Raw genomic sequence first — 17,249 nt, forward strand, 5'->3', positions numbered from 1 at the left:
TCCCCCTCCACACCCAGAGTAGAGGAGGGCCACACTGAGACCACTGAGTGGTTGGACTGCCTTCCACCAATATTTAGTGGAGGGCTTCCCTGGTAGCTCAGACGGAAAAGAATCTCCGTGCAGTGCAGGAGCCCGGGGTTCAATCCCTGGGTCAGGAAGATTCCCTGGAGGAGGAAATGGCAAACCACTCCAGTATCCTTGCCTGGAGAATTCCATGGACAGAGGAGCCTGGTGGGCTACAGTCCATGGGGTCGCAAAGAGTCGACACGACTGAGCGACTAACACACTTAATATTTAATGGGGGGTGAGGTTATATATGTTGTGGAAAGCTACAGTCAGAGGTTGGGATGGAAGGGTTGAAGAAGACCGACCAACCTCTGGGGTCAGTGGAGGGCTATAGCGAGGGCCGGTAGGGGAGGAGTATACTCTGGGGTGGAGGGGAAGGGGAGGGCTCACAGGCTCCGGTCCCGGAAATCCGATCCCTTTAGGACCCAGAGATGCCAGTCCCCCAGCGGCGGCGGCGAGAAGGGCAGCCGCTTGGTCTCCGGCAGCCGCCGCTCGGGCAGAGCCAGAGAAAGACCGAGGCTCGGGGCGCGGGGGGGAGGGAGGGAGGGAGGGTGGCGCGGCGGCGGAGCGGCCCGGGCCGGCCGAGCAGCTATGGGCGCCCGGGTGCCGGGCCCCTGGAGAGCCAAGGCCCCCGGCCGGGGTGGGGGGTGCCGGGTCTACCAGCCCCGCTGACACCACCTCGGACGATGTGAGCGGGCGCCTCCGCTGCTGCAGGGCAAGCGGTCCCACCGGCTCCGAGCGCCGCTTTTCTAATTTGGGTGGGGGCGACCATACCAGGCCGCTCGGGCTTTGGTAGAAGGGCGGGCTGTCTTTGGCAGCTTGGTTGGGGGAGGCGATCCACACAGGGCGCTCGGAGGTTTTTTTTTTTTCCTTTTTTTTTTAAAGCGAGGTTAACTGTTTTGGGCAGCTTGGTTTTGGGGGGAGGCTTTAAAAAGGCCTTTCGGGGTTCCTTTTCTCTGGGGGAGGGGGCGGTGGTCCCGACTTGGCCCGCCGCCTGTTGGAAGGGGGGAGCGGGAAGCGTTGGGATGCGAACCCGGCTCCCCCCACTATGATGAAGACGGAGCCACGGGGGCCTGGGGGTCCCCTCCGGAGCGCCTCCCCGCACCGCAGCGCCTACGAGGCGGGCATCCAGGCTCTGAAACCGCCCGACGCGCCCGGGCCCGACGAGGCACCCAAGGCAGCCCACCACAAGAAATATGGCTCCAACGTCCATCGCATCAAAAGTATGTTCCTGCAGATGGGCACGACGGCAGGCGCGCCGGGCGATGCGGGCGGCGGCGCGGGCCCCACCGAGGCCCTGCGGGCGCCCGAGCGCGGCGTGCGCTTGTCGCTGCCGCGGGCCAGCAGCCTGAACGAGAACGTGGACCATAGCGCCCTGTTGAAGCTGGGCACCAGCGTATCGGAGCGCGTGAGCCGCTTCGACTCCAAGCCCGCGCCCTCCGCGCAGCCCGCGCCGCCGCCGCACCCGCCGTCCCGGCTGCAGGAGACGCGGAAGCTGTTCGAACGGAGCGTCCCTGCGGCCGCGGGCGGCGACAAGGAGGCCGCGGCGCGTCGGCTGCTGAGGCAGGAGCGCGCCGGCCTGCAGGACCGGAAGCTGGACGTCGTGGTGCGCTTCAACGGCAGCACCGAGGCGCTGGACAAGCTGGACGCCGACGCCGTGTCGCCGACGGTCAGCCAGCTAAGCGCTGTCTTTGAGAAGGCCGACTCGAGGACCGGCCTCCACCGCGGGCCCGGGCTGCCCAGGGTCGCGGCCGCCGGGATTCCCCAGGTCAACTCGAAGCTGGTCAGTAAGCGGTCCCGGGTGTTTCAGCCGCCCCCGCCGCCGCCCGCCCCGTCGGGGGATGTCCCAGCCGAGAAGGAGCGCGGCCCCGGAGGGCAGCAGCCCCCGCAACACCGAGTGGCCCCCGCCCGGCCGCCCCCCAAGCCCCGGGAGGTGCGCAAGATTAAGCCGGTGGAGGTGGAGGAGAGCGGGGAGTCTGAGGCCGAGGCAGCGCCCACAGAGGTGATCCAGGCGGAGGTGACAGTCCACGCGGCCCTGGAGAATGGCAGCGCCTTGGCAACCACCGCTAGCCCGGCGCCTGAGGAGCAGAAGGCTCAGGCGGCTCCCGAGGAGGAGGCGGCGACCGTGGCGGTGCCTGAAAAGGGGGTGGGCAATGGCCGGGCCCCGGACGTGGCCCCCGAGGACGTAGACGAGTCCAAAAAGGAGGACTTCTCGGAGGCGGACTTGGTGGACTTGAGCGCCTACAGTGGGCTGGGGGAGGACTCTGGGGGCAGTGCCCTGGAGGAGGATGACGAAGAAGAGGAGGAGGGGGAGCCCCCCTACGAGCCCGAGTCGGGGTGCGTGGAGATCCCAGGGCTTTCGGAAGAAGAGGACCCGGCCCCGAGCCGAAAGATCCATTTCAGCACAGCGCCGATCCAAGTAAGTGAGCCCCCCTCCCCGCCCCCGCGCCGCCCCTGCCACGTGCGCGCAGTCGCCCCCGCCTCGCCAGCCAGCCGGCTTTGGCAGGCTGAGTCAGCCCTGTCACCCAGCCCCCTTCCCAGAAGTTACCTCCCTGAGGGGGGCGTGGGGGACTTCCAGCTGTTTGTCAGAGGGGGAGGATATTTAGGCCTGAGATGAGGTGGCCTGCCCTGACCTGCCCTCGGGTTCCTCTGCCTGCTGCCCCACCCTGCCCTGCGCCGGTCCTGGGACACCTGCTTTCCCTTCCTTTTCCAGACATTCTCCCTCCGGAGACTGCCAGAGGCCTGGGCTTAAGTGGTGGGAAGGTGTGTGTGTGTGTGTCTGTGTACCTGTGACCTCAGAAGGGCACCCCCACTTTGGTCCTTACTCTGCTGTAGATCGGAGGGGCATGAGGAGCTTAGAAACACCCTTGCTTTCCTCCTGCACCAGAGCTGCACACGGGGGTGGAGGAGCCAGAAACTTCCCAAAACAAAGGTGCAGCCCTTCCTTCAAACTGGCTGTAGCCCTCACCCCAACTTTGCAGAAGTGAAAGAGGGAAGCAGGTCTCTGAGGTTGAGCTGAGCTGGGACCATGTGACTGGGGGCCCTGTTCCCTGGGGTCTGTGCTGGGCCAGCTCCCGAGGTGGGGGTACAAGGTTACATAGGCAGGCATTTTCTGTGGTTTTTGAGGAGGCTAGGCCTTTAGCAGGGTATGGAGGAGGAGGGGGTGGGGCTGGGAAACTCCCAGGTGCCTGGCAGCAGCCTCCTGCTTTTGCTCTTGGTGTTGGCAGGCACCAAGCGCTCTTGCCTCATTCTCTGGGTACCCTGAAAGGACAGAAGATCCTCCCTTTGGGGGGGCACACATACTATTGGTGATTGGTTTGTGGGTTGTGCCAGTGCCCTCAGATTCTCAGGAGAATGCTGGGAGAGATCCCTGGGAGAATTAAGAGCCCCAGCCCCCAGTTTCCTGAGGCTTCCCTGGTGGCTCAGATGGTAAAGAATCCGCTTGCAGTGCACTACCCTCTATTCTTGGCTGGCACATAAAGCTTAAAGACTTTTTCTCACCGCCCCAAGCTCAGCTGTGCCCAAGTCCAAGTCTGCTTTATGGGGCTGTCAAGGCCAAGGAAAGTTCAGCCTTTACCCCTCCCCAGTCAAACCCCGCTCTGTTTGATTGAAATTTCCATAACTCCTGGACACTGAAGCTGCCCGTTTCCTCCTGCCTGCCCCAGCATTAACCTCTGTTCCTCTTCCACCTCCCACCCCAGGGGGCCTGGGAAGTGCAACTCCCCACTTTGGCCAGCCCTTTCCCCCAGGCTGTGACCTCACAAGCCTTTTTGCCTCTCCTCCTTTTCTGAAGAGCTGGGATCCTGGAGGCAGAGAACTGAAGGATATGGGGTGTTTCTTGGGACACTGAGGATGCAAGTGGGGACCACTGAGGGGGTCAGGACACCCCACGGCCCTGCCACAGCAGTTCTCTGAGCTGCCTGATCCCCTCAGAGGTAGAGGTTGGTCTTTTAGTCCTCAGCCTCTGACTGTCTATATTTGACACCTTACCCTGATTTTTGGGTAAAAAATAGCACATGATTTGGAGCAGTGCTCCCTGCCTCCCTGGTGACAGTTGCTCGCCTGTGGTGTGCTGGGCCGCCTTTGTGTGTCTGACTTTTGACCTTGCTGGGGATGTCTTCCTCCCCACCCAGTTTTTCCCTCTCTCTGCCCCACCCCTGCATTGATACTAAGTCCGGGGTCTTGTGCCCCTCGGATGACCCAATTGTTGGCCACAATACAGAGGCTTCTGCTGAGGAAAGAAACCTCAATTCTAGATAGTTATCTGGAGAGGGGGACTGGATCCAGGGCCCTCGGACAGGCTGGACACATGGAGGTGGGCAGTGTGAATGGTGGTCTGAGGCCTCTGACCCTCCGGCCTGGGTTTCTTGCAGGAGGCAGAATTTAATAATCTGAGAAAAGAGGGGAGGACAAAGCCCAGGACAGGCTAGGAGGGTGTTTTGGAGGTCACAGTGTGTGTCTGTGTGTACTTGTGGTGGGGAGGAGTTTGGTTGACCCAGGCTACCACATAGACTGAGGGATGAAGAGACCCTCTCTGCTGGGATAGAGGGTGAGGGTCAAGGGACTGGGATGCAGAAGTGGGCCAAAGCCAGTTTGCCAGATCTAGGCGCGTGGCAGCCCTGTCCTGGGGCTTGAGACCTATGTACAATGGGGACAAAGTCCCAGTGACCTACCCACCAGTCTCATCCCACGCTGCTATGGGCTAGCTCCCATGACCTTGGACAGTGGGTCTAGCATCTTGCACTGTATGTGGACTGGGTGGCCCATTTCTCCCAGGAGCTTGGGGCTACTGGCCAGATGTCAAGAGGGCAGTCTGACTGCTGCACCATTGACAAAGAACTCTAAGGGTTTGCACTCTTTCTCTGATGCTGTAAAGTTGAGGGCAGTGAGTTAAGTGACCATGTAGGCCCCTCCCAGCTAGGAGCCCCCTTGTGGGAGCCATGGTGTTTGGGGGGTGACACTAAACCGAGGCTGGGGCACAAGAGCTGCTGGCCTGGGTGCCCGTAGTGCCTGCTTCTGGAGGAGAGGGACCCTGGCAGGGGCCTCAGGGAGACAGTGTCCCACTCCAGCTGCTCAGGCCTCAGGCCCAGCCATCTGATAGAGCTGCTGCTACCCTTCATCGCCCCCACTTGGCTCCAAGTGGTGCCAACCTGTCGCTGCAGGCAGTGAAACAGGAACATGTCATGATGCCCCAAATGGTGCTCATTAACCTCCCACCAGGAGCACCCCGCCTGGACCCAGACTTAGGCACTCCTGCAGAGCCCTTGTCCTACCTTCTCTGCTCTTTGGAGGAGGGTCAGGCTGGGGATTCCCCTTTCTGCTGAGCCAGCAGAGGGGTTCAGAGGACAACAAGGCCAGGTTCACTGCGGACAGTGTCAGAGGCTGCCACTTGCCTGCTGTCCTTGCTTTCTGCAGGGTATTGTGCCCAGGACCTCTGCCCGGGCCTCCTAGTGCCCTGGGGATAAGCGGGGTACCTCAGAGAGCTGCGGTTCAGAAGGGAGCTTGAGGTCTGGCCATGTGGCCAAGGCCATAGGGGCCCCTCAAGAGGAGGGCCTGCCCATTCTCCGTGGGGGGACCGGTGGTCCTTCTGCCTCTCTCCTCCCCTTTCCCCACCCGCCACCGCCCGTGTCTCACACCCACTCCCCCCTCCCCATCTGGCATCCTCCCGCATCTCCTCCACTCCTTATCCCTCCTCCTCTTCCCCTCTGCTACTCAGCGTGTTCCTTCCTCTCTCCTGCCGTCTGTGTCCACCCTCGTCTTTGGGATGGGGACTGTCTGTTGGTCTCTCTCTGACCTGGGAGCCTGGGTTCATGAGTATGACAGTTTCTCCAGCATTGACCTTCCTTTCTTCTAACTGGCCGTGCTTGTGTGGTCAGGGCTGCAGGAGAGAGTCATGGCGTGGATGTGGCAAGGCTGGGTCCCTTTCTGCCTTGCCCCCTACCTCAGAACTAGAAGGGCCCCACTCTGAGCTGGGATCAGCACGGGCTGGGGAAGGCCTCACCTCAGTCTGTCTGGGGGTGGGGGAGGCCTCTGGCAGGAGGGGAGCGCAGTGGCTGGCGCAGCCTGCCCCTTCAGCCTCCTCTCACTGGGTTAGCCCTTGCCCTCCTATTGGCGCCTCTGACAAGCAGCCTCTCCCCCAGGTGTTCAGTACCTACTCCAACGAGGACTACGATCGTCGCAACGAGGACGTGGATCCCATGGCAGCCTCTGCTGAGTACGAGCTGGAGAAGCGGGTGGAGAGGTTGGAGCTGTTCCCTGTGGAGCTGGAGAAGGGTGAGCTGGGCCACTGGGCCTCTGCCTTGTGCCAACTTCCGCCCTGGGTGAATCCTCAGGGCTTCCACTGAGATGTTCTGCTTCCTCTAACTGGGCTTCTGTCAGCACCCCACAGCCACACAGACTCAGCCCAGCCCAAAGCTCCACCATCACACTGTCCCGCTGCACTCTGCTTCTGCACTTGTCAGGCCCCGCATGAGCACTGTAGGCTGGGTCCTGGGCTCTGCAGGCCAAGCCACAATGGGAGAGCGATGGAAGGGGGAGAGGGCAGGCATGGCTGGGACGCTCACACCTAAGTGTGTCCTTGGCACAGTGAGGGGGCCAGGAAAGGAAGGAGGGGCCGCTGTAAAAGCATTTAACAGGGGACCTGACCAGACCTGAGGGGATTCCCAAGGAAAGAGACGCTTGAGTTGAACTCTGAAGAGGAGATGAGGGGAGTCTGCGGAAAAGAGGAGAGAGACCTGGTGGGCTCGGAGGGTGGGGGAGAAGGCTGCGCATACAGGACCTTGTTGACCACTTTTCTAAGATGGACTGGGAGCCTTGTAAGGTGTGAGAAAGGTATTCTAGAGAGACTATACCAAGCTGTGCTGTGGGGCAAAGGGTTGTACATGGTTGGAGAGGGGCCCCTGTAGTGTGGACATGGTGATGGCCATGTGGGAAGGGGGTGGACTTGAGGGATTCTTGGAAGGTGGGATTGACAGGATTTGAGTGTTACTTGGCTTCCACAGAGGCTGCAGGGGGAGGCAGGAGTCCAGGTGACTCCCAGGCCCCGTGAAGGGGGGGCAGGCTGGAAAAGCCTATTTGTGGGGGAAGATCTCGTTCAGATGTCAGAGGCCCGTGAGACAGAGGGGGGCAGCTGTGGAGAGAGGAGTAGGTTTTGCGGGAGAGAAAAGCAGGAGGTCTTGAGTCACTGAGGCTGTGAGTAGGGATGAGACTGCTTAGGGAGGGGGACCATCAGCCCCCTCGTGGCTCCCCCACCCATCCCCATGGCCACCACACACCTCATCTGCATACAGATAGTGCCCCTTCAGCACGTCCTGCTGCCCATCAGTTCTTTGGCTGGGGCAGAGGGCAGTGACCCAAGAGCATCCTAGTTGGCTTGGCAAAGAGGGAGTGACAGAACCAGATGTGGGACATCCCCTCAGCATGGAGACTGCTTCTTGAGGTGAGGCTGTGCCCCACTGTGAGGGTTGGGGATGGGCCTCTCACTCTGTCCCCGGCAAATCCTCAACCCATCCTACCCTCCTACTGGCTTCTCATCACCCTCTGCTTCACAGACTCCGAGGGCCTGGGCATCAGCATCATTGGCATGGGGGCCGGGGCGGACATGGGCCTTGAGAAGCTGGGCATCTTCGTCAAGACCGTGACTGAGGGCGGCGCGGCCCATCGGGACGGCAGGTACCGCCTCCCCTTCCCTTATCAGCCGTGGTCTGCGGGGCGGGTCGCCAGGTGGGGCCCAGGCGTTCGTGGAGACCACTGTGCCTGTTGCTGGCCCGCCCCCCAGGGAGCAGTGAGCAGCACAGACAGGGCCCTCGGCTTCGTGGCACTTGCATGCTGTGTAGGTGTTGTGTTTCGGGCCATGGTGAGGAGAGCGTGGGTGCGGAGGCTCTGTGCCTAGTAGAGTACACATTGAGCTTTTTCATTTAGGAAATATTGAGCCTGTGACACTGTTGCAGGGCTGGTGCCAGGCCCTGGGAGTCAGTGATGAGGGCCTTGATCTTAAGAAGCATGTAGTGTAGTAAGGCAGATGGGCATTCAAGAGGGCACACAGAAAACGGCGACATGGACAAAAGTACAGGGCGGCACTAAAGGCTAAGTCAGGAGGGCTTGGCCTCTTTGGGTTTCAGGGAAGTCTTCCTGGAGGAAGTAACATTGGAGTTGAGACCTAAAGCATGAGCAGGAGTGGGGTGTGCAGAGTGTCCCAGGCAGGGCACCAAAAGCAGGCAGGTGTGGCTGAGCTAGAGACCACGGGATTCAGGTGTCTTATGAGGTTAGAAGAGCCCATGGGGGCGGTGCGCCCGGGAGGAGGCTGCTCCTTGCCTACATGCTTATGTTTGGCCCCTGAGGCTGGAAGATGTGAGTTCGGTGGGTCAGAGGGCTCAGGAAAGATCCCCTGGAGTTCTGGGCAGCCCAGTGAGCCCTTTGGAGCCTCCTCACTGTGTGTGAATTGCCGAGGGGGAGTGGGAACGGCTGTAGGGCACCCCCAGGCTGTAAGTTAAAGGTTAATATCAGGGTGCCTTGTGCTACCTCTAAGCTCAGACCCCTCCATGTGACAGAGTTGACTGTTTGTTCCTGTGAGGACTGGGGTCATGCTGCTAGAGGTGGAGTTGCCTCATTCAGGAAGCTTCTATCTGCTGCAGCCCAGATGGCATGGTGGGCAGGGGTGGGAGTGAGCAGAAAAAGGAAGGTGACCACCCCTACTCTTTTACTTACTCCCTCATTTGAACTTCCCAGAGCCTTTCCCATGGTTGCCTGTTGGCCGGTTGGGGAGTGTGTGTGTATGTGAGGGTGTCCCCATGTGGGGTGGGTGGTGGGGGCGAACTGTTGACAGGAGACCATTTCTTCCTTTTCTGTGTGGGAGCCCTGCGAGGAGGCCTGGCACCGAGGGGAGGTGGGAGTGGAGGATGGAGGTGGCCAGGTGTCCCTCCCGTGCTTCCATCCCCCTTGCGGTCAGGCTGGGCCAGTCCCATCTCTCCTTGTGTGGGGAACAGGGCTTCCAGGGCCACAGCTGGAGCGTACTGGGGGCTGTGCACAGGGGGGACTAACCCCGTGGGACTGTAGTGAACACAGATCGCGGGCATTTGAAAGAAATCTGTGGGCTCAGGTCTGTGCCGAATGGGTGTGTAAGAGGGTAGGCTGCATGTCAGGTGTGTGCTAGAGGCTGTAGCTGGTGTGCGTGGCCATGATGAACTCTGTGGATGCCACGCTGGTCTGTCGAGTGATGGAGGAAGGGACTAGTGTGTGATTGCCTTGGGAAGTGTGCTTGCCACCCTTCCTGGTTCTGGATGCCTGTGTCGGTTGTGCTTGCCTGGGTCTCACTGCCCATGCGCCTGGCTGATACCTGATCCTCCGGCCTCATGCCTCTTATGCAGGTAGACAAAGTACTGGGTTCCTGTGGGGACTGAGCCTTGAGTTTCTGATGGGAAGGGGGCCATGTCTACCCTAGCTCCACAGTTCCCCTCGGGATCCCCTAACCAATGTTACCCACCTCCCCCTCGCCCGTCCCCAGGATCCAGGTGAACGATCTCCTGGTGGAGGTGGATGGAACGAGTCTGGTGGGAGTGACCCAGAGCTTTGCAGCCTCCGTGCTCCGGAATACCAAGGGCCGTGTGCGGTGAGGCCCAGGAGGGTGGGGGCGGTGGGGAGTGGGCGCAGACAGGAGGCTCAGCCCTCATCGGGCCACTCTGCCCGCCTGCCCACACCCAGTTGAGATCCTCTGTGGCCCAACTTACAGAGACGTTTCCACTGTGGAAAGGAATTGCTATGTGCTTATCCGTTGCCCCGTCTCCCTTCACATCTCCCGCCCCTGACCACTGCTGGCCACCAGCACTCAGGCTTCAGGCCTGTTGTCCACCATGCCTCCAAACTGGCCTCTTGGTCGTCTTCTTTCCCCACTGTCTGTCCTGACTCATTCATTGAAGATCCCAAGATGTGCAGGAAGGATGCCATCCAGATCGGGGTTTATCCCTCCCTCCCTCTAGCCTGGTATAGTCTGAGGACTCTCCTCCTTGGGTCTGCCAACTGAAGAGGTTGGGTTAGAGGCTCCCTATGTTCATCTCTGGCATAACATTCAGGGACAACTCCATGCCCCCTCCAAAAGGGGCACTGCCCCCAGGAAAGGGTGGTAGAGAGAAACAGGATGTGGGTGGCCACGGAGAGGAGGGGCTGGTGCCTGGAAGTTCCACGATTTCCTTTCCATCCTAATCTCCAGTCGCCATCATCCCGCCCCTTCCTGAAGCTCAAGGACTTGGAGAGCATATAAGACAGCCCTCCACAGTTCCAGGGTCAGCTTTGCCAGGCCCCTGCCTCATTTTCTCCCATGTGGTGAGGGAAGAGCTCCTACACTGGCACCTCCTGACCTCATGTCCCCGACAGCCTAGCCTGAAGTTTGGCTGACATCTCCCCATCCCCCGAACTGGCCAGGAGGGCTAATGAGTCTCTGCTACTCCTGGGAAAGAAACCCAATAAGGGCCCCCTGTTCCCCTATTCATTATTAACACTCTGCAGTCTCTGGACTCAGCCCTCTCATTTCACCTCCCCAGGGAGGACCTGGGTATTGAGAGGGGAGTACCAATGGGGAGGATGGTGGCATTTCCAGCTAAGGACAGAGAAAAAGGAGACAATGCTGGTGCCCCTGCAGGTTTATGATTGGCCGGGAGCGGCCCGGTGAGCAGAGTGAGGTGGCCCAGCTAATTCAGCAGACCCTGGAACAGGAGCGATGGCAGCGGGAGATGATGGAGCAGAGATACGCCCAGTACGGCGAGGATGACGAGGAGGTAGGGACTCTACTTGGCTGGGAGCGTCATCGTCCCCTGGTGGCCTGATGGAGCATTACAGCTGTCCCCTGCCTCTGCCACTTTCCCAGGCCTTGTGAAGAACCCCAGAGCGCCACTCCTGTCCTGGGGGAGCCCCTAATCTGAGAAGCAATGCAGATCCCTCCCTTAAAGAATCTCTAGTTTGATGGAGGAATCACACCCTCTGTCTTCAGAAAGCCTTCCTGGTCCTACAAAGAAAACATAGTTCCCTCTAAGAGCCACCACTCTGAGGAAGGAGACAGCTCTAGGCCTCAGGGGACCTGCTGCGTGAGGAGGGGAAAGCAAAGGCTGTTTCTTCAGGTCTTAGTCTTTTATGGGATAACTCCTGCCTTCAGGAGACTTTCCAGAAGTCACAAACCATGCCCCTGGTGTGGACCCCTGGCTGATGGAGGAGGTCATGACCCATACCGCTGGGTCGCACTCAGTCTGCCGTGGACTAACCACTGCTGGTTTCAGCCCTAGTCATCAGGGCTGGGGTAGGCTGGCGTGGGCAGGGGACACAGCCTCCTGTCCCCCTTCACAGACGGGAGAGTACGCCACCGACGAGGATGAGGAGCTGAGCCCCACATTCCCAGGGGGCGAGATGGCCATCGAGGTGTTCGAGCTGGCAGAGAATGAGGATGCCCTGTCCCCGGTGGACATGGAGCCCGAGAAGCTGGTGCACAAGTTCAAGGAGGTGCGCAGAGGGGCCCCTGGGCTGGTGGAGGGCAAGGGCAGGTTAGTATTCAGTGCTGCAGCACTGCCTGCCCCAGCCAGAGCTGAGTGTCTGTGCCCTCGCCCCCATAGCTCCAGATTAAGCATGCTGTGACTGAGGCCGAGATCCAGCAGCTGAAGAGAAAGGTAAGAGCGGCGGGAAGTGGGGGAGGCTGAGGGCATGGGGGCGACAGTCTTCCACCCTCAGCTGTACATGTCGACCCTTGTCCAGCACCCACAGGCGCATGGAAAACAAGCTGCTCTGAAGTAAGGGAGGCTAGTGTTAAGAGCTAGACCGTCTCTCCACCACTCACTTGCTGCTCCGGGCCTCATTCTCCATAAAATGGTTTGATAATAGTGCCAGGACCATAGGACCACTGTGAGAATAAAATAGAATAATACATGTAAGGTCTTTAGTACAGGTCTGACACATAATAGTTGCTTAATAAAAAGTTGAGCTGTTAGCTGTCAGCCCTCTAATAGCTGAACGTGGATGTCTTCACGTTCACACAGTCCCACGCATGTCCTCTACATAAAAGCCTAGCATTTAGCCTAGCCTAAATGCAAACCACCCAGAGATCCAAACATCAGCCCAGATCCCAGGTACATGGTACTCACAGACCCACCCACCCAGACACCCTCTCTGCTTAGACATAACATGAGGACAATGGACCCATGCTTCACAAGCAAGACTTTTGTGTCCGTCTGCTTATGTGTCTGTCTGCTGTAAGATATAGCATGTTTCATGGAACATGCACATTCTCACAGAGATACCATGTATAGATACCGGCACAAGCATACTGGGTGCCAGCACCCTTAGAGGCATAGATATACAGACTTCTGAAGCACAGGCTGTGCATTAGGAGTCCCGATCCCCATGGGGCTTCCAGTGTGGCAGGGGGAGGCAGAGGCACACAGGGGTTCTGCAGACATTGTGCACCCAGGCACACACAGGTGCATTCCCATATGTGGGCTTAGACCAACATGCCTGGAGACAGGAGAGTGTGAAGCTGAGCCCCAGAGGGAAGACAGGGTTTAGGTGACTGAGGCAGAGGAAGGGCATTTCTGGTGGGGAGACAAACGTGAGCTTGGAGGCTGGCTTTGGAAAGAGACCTGCAGGCTATGGCAGCCATTCTGGGGGCGGAGGGGAGTGGAAGGTAGAGCTGGATTGCCAGGATGGGCTGTAGCAGTATCCTGACTCCCCACTGAGGACTCCAGCCTGGATCCTGTGGCCATATGAGACCAGGAGGAGGAAGGTCACTATCCCCAAAGTGGGAGGCATGAGGGTGAGCAGGACTTGGAGACTGGTGAACCAGCTAGAGGCCCAAGTGGTGCCCTGGCAGGTATGGGCAGGGCTACCCAGGGCACAGGCAGAGGGTATGTACAGGAAGGACGGATTCGAGTTGCATTTCCCAGGTCGAGGCAACAGTTCATGTTCTTAGAGTAGGTGCAGAGCATAAAGGGAAGGAACAGTCAAAGGTCTTTCAATTTATAAACACCTTTGGGCTTCCCTGGTGGCTCAGGTGGTAAAGAATCTGCCTGCAGTGTGGGAGACCTGGGTTCAGTCCCTGGGTTGGGAAGATCCCCTGGAGAAGGGAATGGCTACCCACTCTAGTATTCTTGCCTGAGGCTACAGGCAAGAGTAGCCTGGCAGGCTACAGTCCATGGGTTCGCAAAGAGTCAGACATGACTGAGCAGCTTTCACTTTCTTTCTAGGTGTGTGGCACCATCCAATTCATGTGATGGGCAAAAGCACTTGATCCTTGCCCTGTGTGGCTTAGAGTCCGCATGGCAACATTTGTACATAGAAGCTGACACAGGCTTTATAGGAGAGGACAGGGTCCCTGAACTCCTAGAGCTGGTGGAACCTGATGAAGCTGGAATGTGTGGGGGTCTGTGCTGTCAGAGAGAATCACAGGAGACTTCTGGGGAAGTGAAATACTGAGCTCAGCTGAAGGCTGAGCTAGTGGGAAATGATGAGGTAGTGGGAGGGTAGATGGGAGCACTCCAGGCACAGGGAACAGTGAGGCGAAGCCCTGCAGCAAGAGGGAACGTAGGTCCAAGGATGTGCAGGAAGGCCTGTGTAGCTGGGACACAGAGGGCAAGGGGTGTTTGCAGCCAGCAAAGTTGGAGGGGCAGTCAGGGGCTTGAAGCTCAGCACTGGGGTGGCAGTGAGATGATGGCACCTTTGGACGGAGGTGGGCTAGTCAGAAAAGGAGGAATAAGTTTGTGTAGGTGGGGCCAAGTTTGGGGCAGGGTGCCTCTGAGGAACCCGAAGTAAAGTTGGGCTGCAGATTTGGGGCTCAGTGCTCAGAGGTGGTGAAGAAAGTGAGTACAGAGGGAACAGAGGCCCTATGATTGGGCTGTGGAGCTAGGAGGTCTGCACTGGGGTGGCACGGGCACTAGGTGAGCAGCCAGGACTGTCTAGGAAGCCGCAGAAGCCAGGGCTACAGAGAGGGAACAGAGGGCAGTGGTGCCCTGTTCTCACCCATCTACCATCACACTGTGTAGCCTTTGTGAGCTTGGCAAGGCAGGAATCAGTCCCACTTTACAGATGGGAGGAATGCAGCTTAAGACAAAAGTGGCCTTACCCCAAGTCACGGAGATAGTCAGTTATGAACGCGGGCGGCCTGCCTTCTAGGAGTGCAGCACGTATCAGGGCTCCTGGCTGGGACAAATGGGGTCCTCCCTCTCCGGGTTTCAATTCCCAGACTCAGCCAAGGAGAGTCAGTAGTTGGGGGGCAGTGGGCTCCACATCTGCAGGAATCATCCAGAGACTGTCGTCCCCACCAACCCAGGGCTGTTCCTTCCTCTCAGCTGCAGAGCCTGGAGCAGGAGAAGGGGCGGTGGCGGGTGGAGAAGGCCCAGCTGGAGCAGAGCGTGGAGGAGAACAAGGAGCGCATGGAAAAACTGGAGGGCTACTGGGGTGAGGCCCAGAGCCTGTGCCAGGCTGTGGATGAGCACCTGCGGGAGACCCAGGCCCAGTACCAGGCCTTGGAGCGCAAATATAGCAAGGCCAAGCGCCTCATCAAAGACTACCAGCAGAAGTACGTGTGGGGGCTGGGAGCCCTGGACCTGAGGAGGATGGAGAGGCCTGTGTTGGGGCCTCCCCACCCCAGCCAAGTAGGGGGGCCAGGAGCGCAGAAGTTGGAGGGTCCTTTTGAGGGGGTACCTGGGTTCGTAATGACTGGGTGCCAGAGCCAACAAGCCAGGCCCCAGAGGCTTTGGGAAGGTTAGGGATCTCCAGACCTGAGAACAAGGAGTGGGCAAGAGCTGCCAAGGACAGGGCTGAAGACCCTGAGACTCTCTGAATGGAAGCCAGACCACACAGCCTTACCCACTGTCTGTCCCCCACTGATCCCCAGGGAGATTGAGTTTCTGAAAAAGGAGACAGCACAGCGCCGGGTTCTGGAGGAGTCAGAGCTGGCGAGGAAGGAGGAGATGGACAAGCTCCTGGACAAGGTAGGCCCGGGATGCCACAGGGGCAGGAGGGAGTAGCAGGTCAGTCACCCTATGGATCCTGGAGGGAGAAGAGTCGTGGCTGGGAGCTCAGGGTCATGTCCCCAGCAGGGGGGCAGGCGGGGCAGGGCCCGAGTCCAATGCTCAGTCCTGATGCCCTCTCCCCCTTTTTTTCAGATCTCAGAACTGGAAGGAAACCTGCAAACACTGAGGAATTCCAATTCTACTTAACAGGAATCATTCCTTAACCGGACAATAATTAATCCCCTCCCATTGTCCTCCCTCCCCTGTCCTCAATACTTGACCCCGCCCCCTATCAGCCTGGGGACAGGTGCCCCGACTTGCCCACGCCTCCACCCCACCTCACCCAGCTTCAGGGACCAGAGGGCCCACATCATATAGGCCCCTTAAGGTGGCCCAGGCAGACCGGTGGCTGGAAGGATGGCCTCCTTGCCCATGGGGCTGGGGCACAGAGGCCATGGAATGCCAGGGGCTGGCCTGGGTGGTGGATGAACACAAGGACCTGCAGACCAAACTGCCAGATTTTACGGCCTCCAGCCTTTGTCTCTGGACTGGAACAGGGCTGGGGGCTCTCCCAGCATCTCACCGCCTGGAGGCTGCCTCCTGATCACGGAGCTCCTAGGTGGTCCCTGGGCCTCTTGACTTGAGATTCTACCATCTTGGCCCTTCCCTCCTCCCCTATCATTGTGCTGTTCTGTTGCATTCTTATCCTCCTGCTGGGAAGGGTTGTCTCCACACCTCCTCCCATCCTTGTCCACCCTCCCAGGAGGGATAGAGTCCACTCAGAGCCTGGAGGCTGGGCCTGACCCTGCACTGATTTCTTATGAATCCTTCATGAAAAGGGGAGAGCCCAGGACATGTGGTGTCCAGCTCCCCCTTCTCCTGGGGCAGCAGCCCTCAATTTCTCCTTGTGCCTCCCCTCCCCCAGGTGCCAAATAGCCATAACCTCCTGGAACCATTCTGCGGCCTCTCTGGGGTCCAGGTTTCCTGGCCAAGCCTGTCAATGCAAGGGAGGAGAAGAGGTCAGTTTAGAGGGCCTGGTTTTAGGCAAGGGGAACATTTCTTACTGGAGAGCCAAGTCCCGTCCTGCCCTACGCAGGGCCACACCTGGAAGCCTTGTACTAACATCAGAGATTCAGCCTCACCCCACCCACACCCACAGTTTTCCAGTGTTTTGACTGGAGGGCAAAATTTTACTACTTTTCTTCTTTTTGGAGACCAGGGCTGCGCTGCTAGCAGCCTGCTTTCTAAGTGAAATCGACTCTGTTTCCCCACTTTAACCCCAAATCGGGGCTTGGACCAAGGGAGGTGAGACCCCTACCCCAGGTCCCCTCCCCTTTCAGAAACCATCTCATTTTTGCCTCTTCGTCATGCCCCTGCCTCAGCCTGGGTTTTTGTTCTTTTTTAAAAAAAAACAACCCCTGTACCATCCGTTTTGGCTTCCTCTCGTCCCCTGTAAATAGGCCATGCCATCAATCAGTATTTCTCAGCAATCTGTTCCTGCCCCCAGATGTGCGCCTACCCCGTGAAAGAGCTGGCTATCTTAGTGCCTGGGCCCGTGCAATTCACCTCCTCGGCCTCAGCAGACGGAGGGGGCGGGGCCAGGGGCGGGGCTGTTGGGGGGGCTTCCGGTTTCTCCGGCCGAGGGCCACCCTAGCCCCGCCTTTTGCAGGACTGCGTCTCTGTATATAATATATATATGTATGTATTGTTCCCGGTTTTGTACGGATCATGCCCTCTGTCAGGTCACTCCCATAAAAGCAGTCCCCAGAGCTTTGCCGCCTGGTTTCTTGATTCGCGGGAGGAGGTATGGGATGCCAGTCTGAGTCAGGTGGTCTGCCAGTGCTACCTCTGACCCTGAGGAGCTTTATGAGAACCCTTGTTCTTGCAAACTCCACTTGCCACCCCCGCTCCCATCCCTTCTGGGCAGGGCTGGGATTTCTAGAGCGTTCCTTAGGCTCATCACTCAGCTCTTTCTTATAAGGCCTCCAGTGGAATTAAGAGGATGAGTTAGATACGGTAATGGAGATATCCAACCCCTACTCTCCCACTAGGCACCCTGTAGAAGGTACGGAAAAGATTAAAGGTGGTGGTGGTAGCTGTGGATGGGAAATGATAAGTCAGAGCAGTTTTGTGCCCAGGGTCCTAGAGAATCCCTCGGGTTGGCCAGAGAGAACTAACCCTCCATCCTGCCAGCAGCTG

At 58.8% G+C, this 17,249-nt stretch overlaps 1 protein-coding gene across 2 annotated transcripts; it reads left to right on the forward strand.

Annotated features, from left to right (window-relative positions):
* Positions 1–622: 622 nt before the first annotated feature.
* Positions 623–16,819, forward strand: PPP1R9B (protein phosphatase 1 regulatory subunit 9B). 2 transcript variants are annotated; one of them, XM_061391421.1, is made up of 10 exons: positions 625–2,485; positions 6,207–6,339; positions 7,617–7,737; positions 9,569–9,673; positions 10,700–10,835; positions 11,398–11,550; positions 11,661–11,714; positions 14,385–14,614; positions 14,933–15,029; positions 15,204–16,819. In XM_061391421.1, exons 1-10 carry the CDS (start codon positions 1,115–1,117, stop codon positions 15,255–15,257), a joined length of 2,454 nt encoding a protein of 817 aa, XP_061247405.1. In that variant the 5' UTR covers positions 625–1,114; the 3' UTR covers positions 15,258–16,819. The 2 variants fall into 2 exon arrangements, with proteins under 2 accessions (XP_061247406.1, XP_061247405.1); XM_061391422.1 differs by lacking the exons at positions 14,933–15,029; positions 15,204–16,819 and having other exon boundaries at positions 623–2,485; positions 14,366–14,590.
* The last annotated feature ends 430 nt before the right edge of the window (positions 16,820–17,249 follow it).

The sequence above is a fragment of the Bos javanicus genome, chromosome 19, assembly GCF_032452875.1.
Source record: "Bos javanicus breed banteng chromosome 19, ARS-OSU_banteng_1.0, whole genome shotgun sequence".
NCBI classification, from domain to species: domain Eukaryota; kingdom Metazoa; phylum Chordata; class Mammalia; order Artiodactyla; family Bovidae; genus Bos; species Bos javanicus.

What these genes read in the sequence shown, in the direction of transcription:
- PPP1R9B (XM_061391421.1), top strand. Translation starts at nt 1,115, where the DNA reads ATGATGAAGACGGAGCCACGGGGGCCTGGGGGTCCCCTCCGGAGCGCC. An exon ending in CCCTGTGGAGCTGGAGAAGG is followed by an intron (nt 6,340 to 7,616) that starts GTGAGCTGGGCC and finishes TCTGCTTCACAG; the next exon opens with ACTCCGAGGGCCTGGGCATC. An exon ending in TGGACAAGCTCCTGGACAAG is followed by an intron (nt 15,030 to 15,203) that starts GTAGGCCCGGGA and finishes CCTTTTTTTCAG; the next exon opens with ATCTCAGAACTGGAAGGAAA.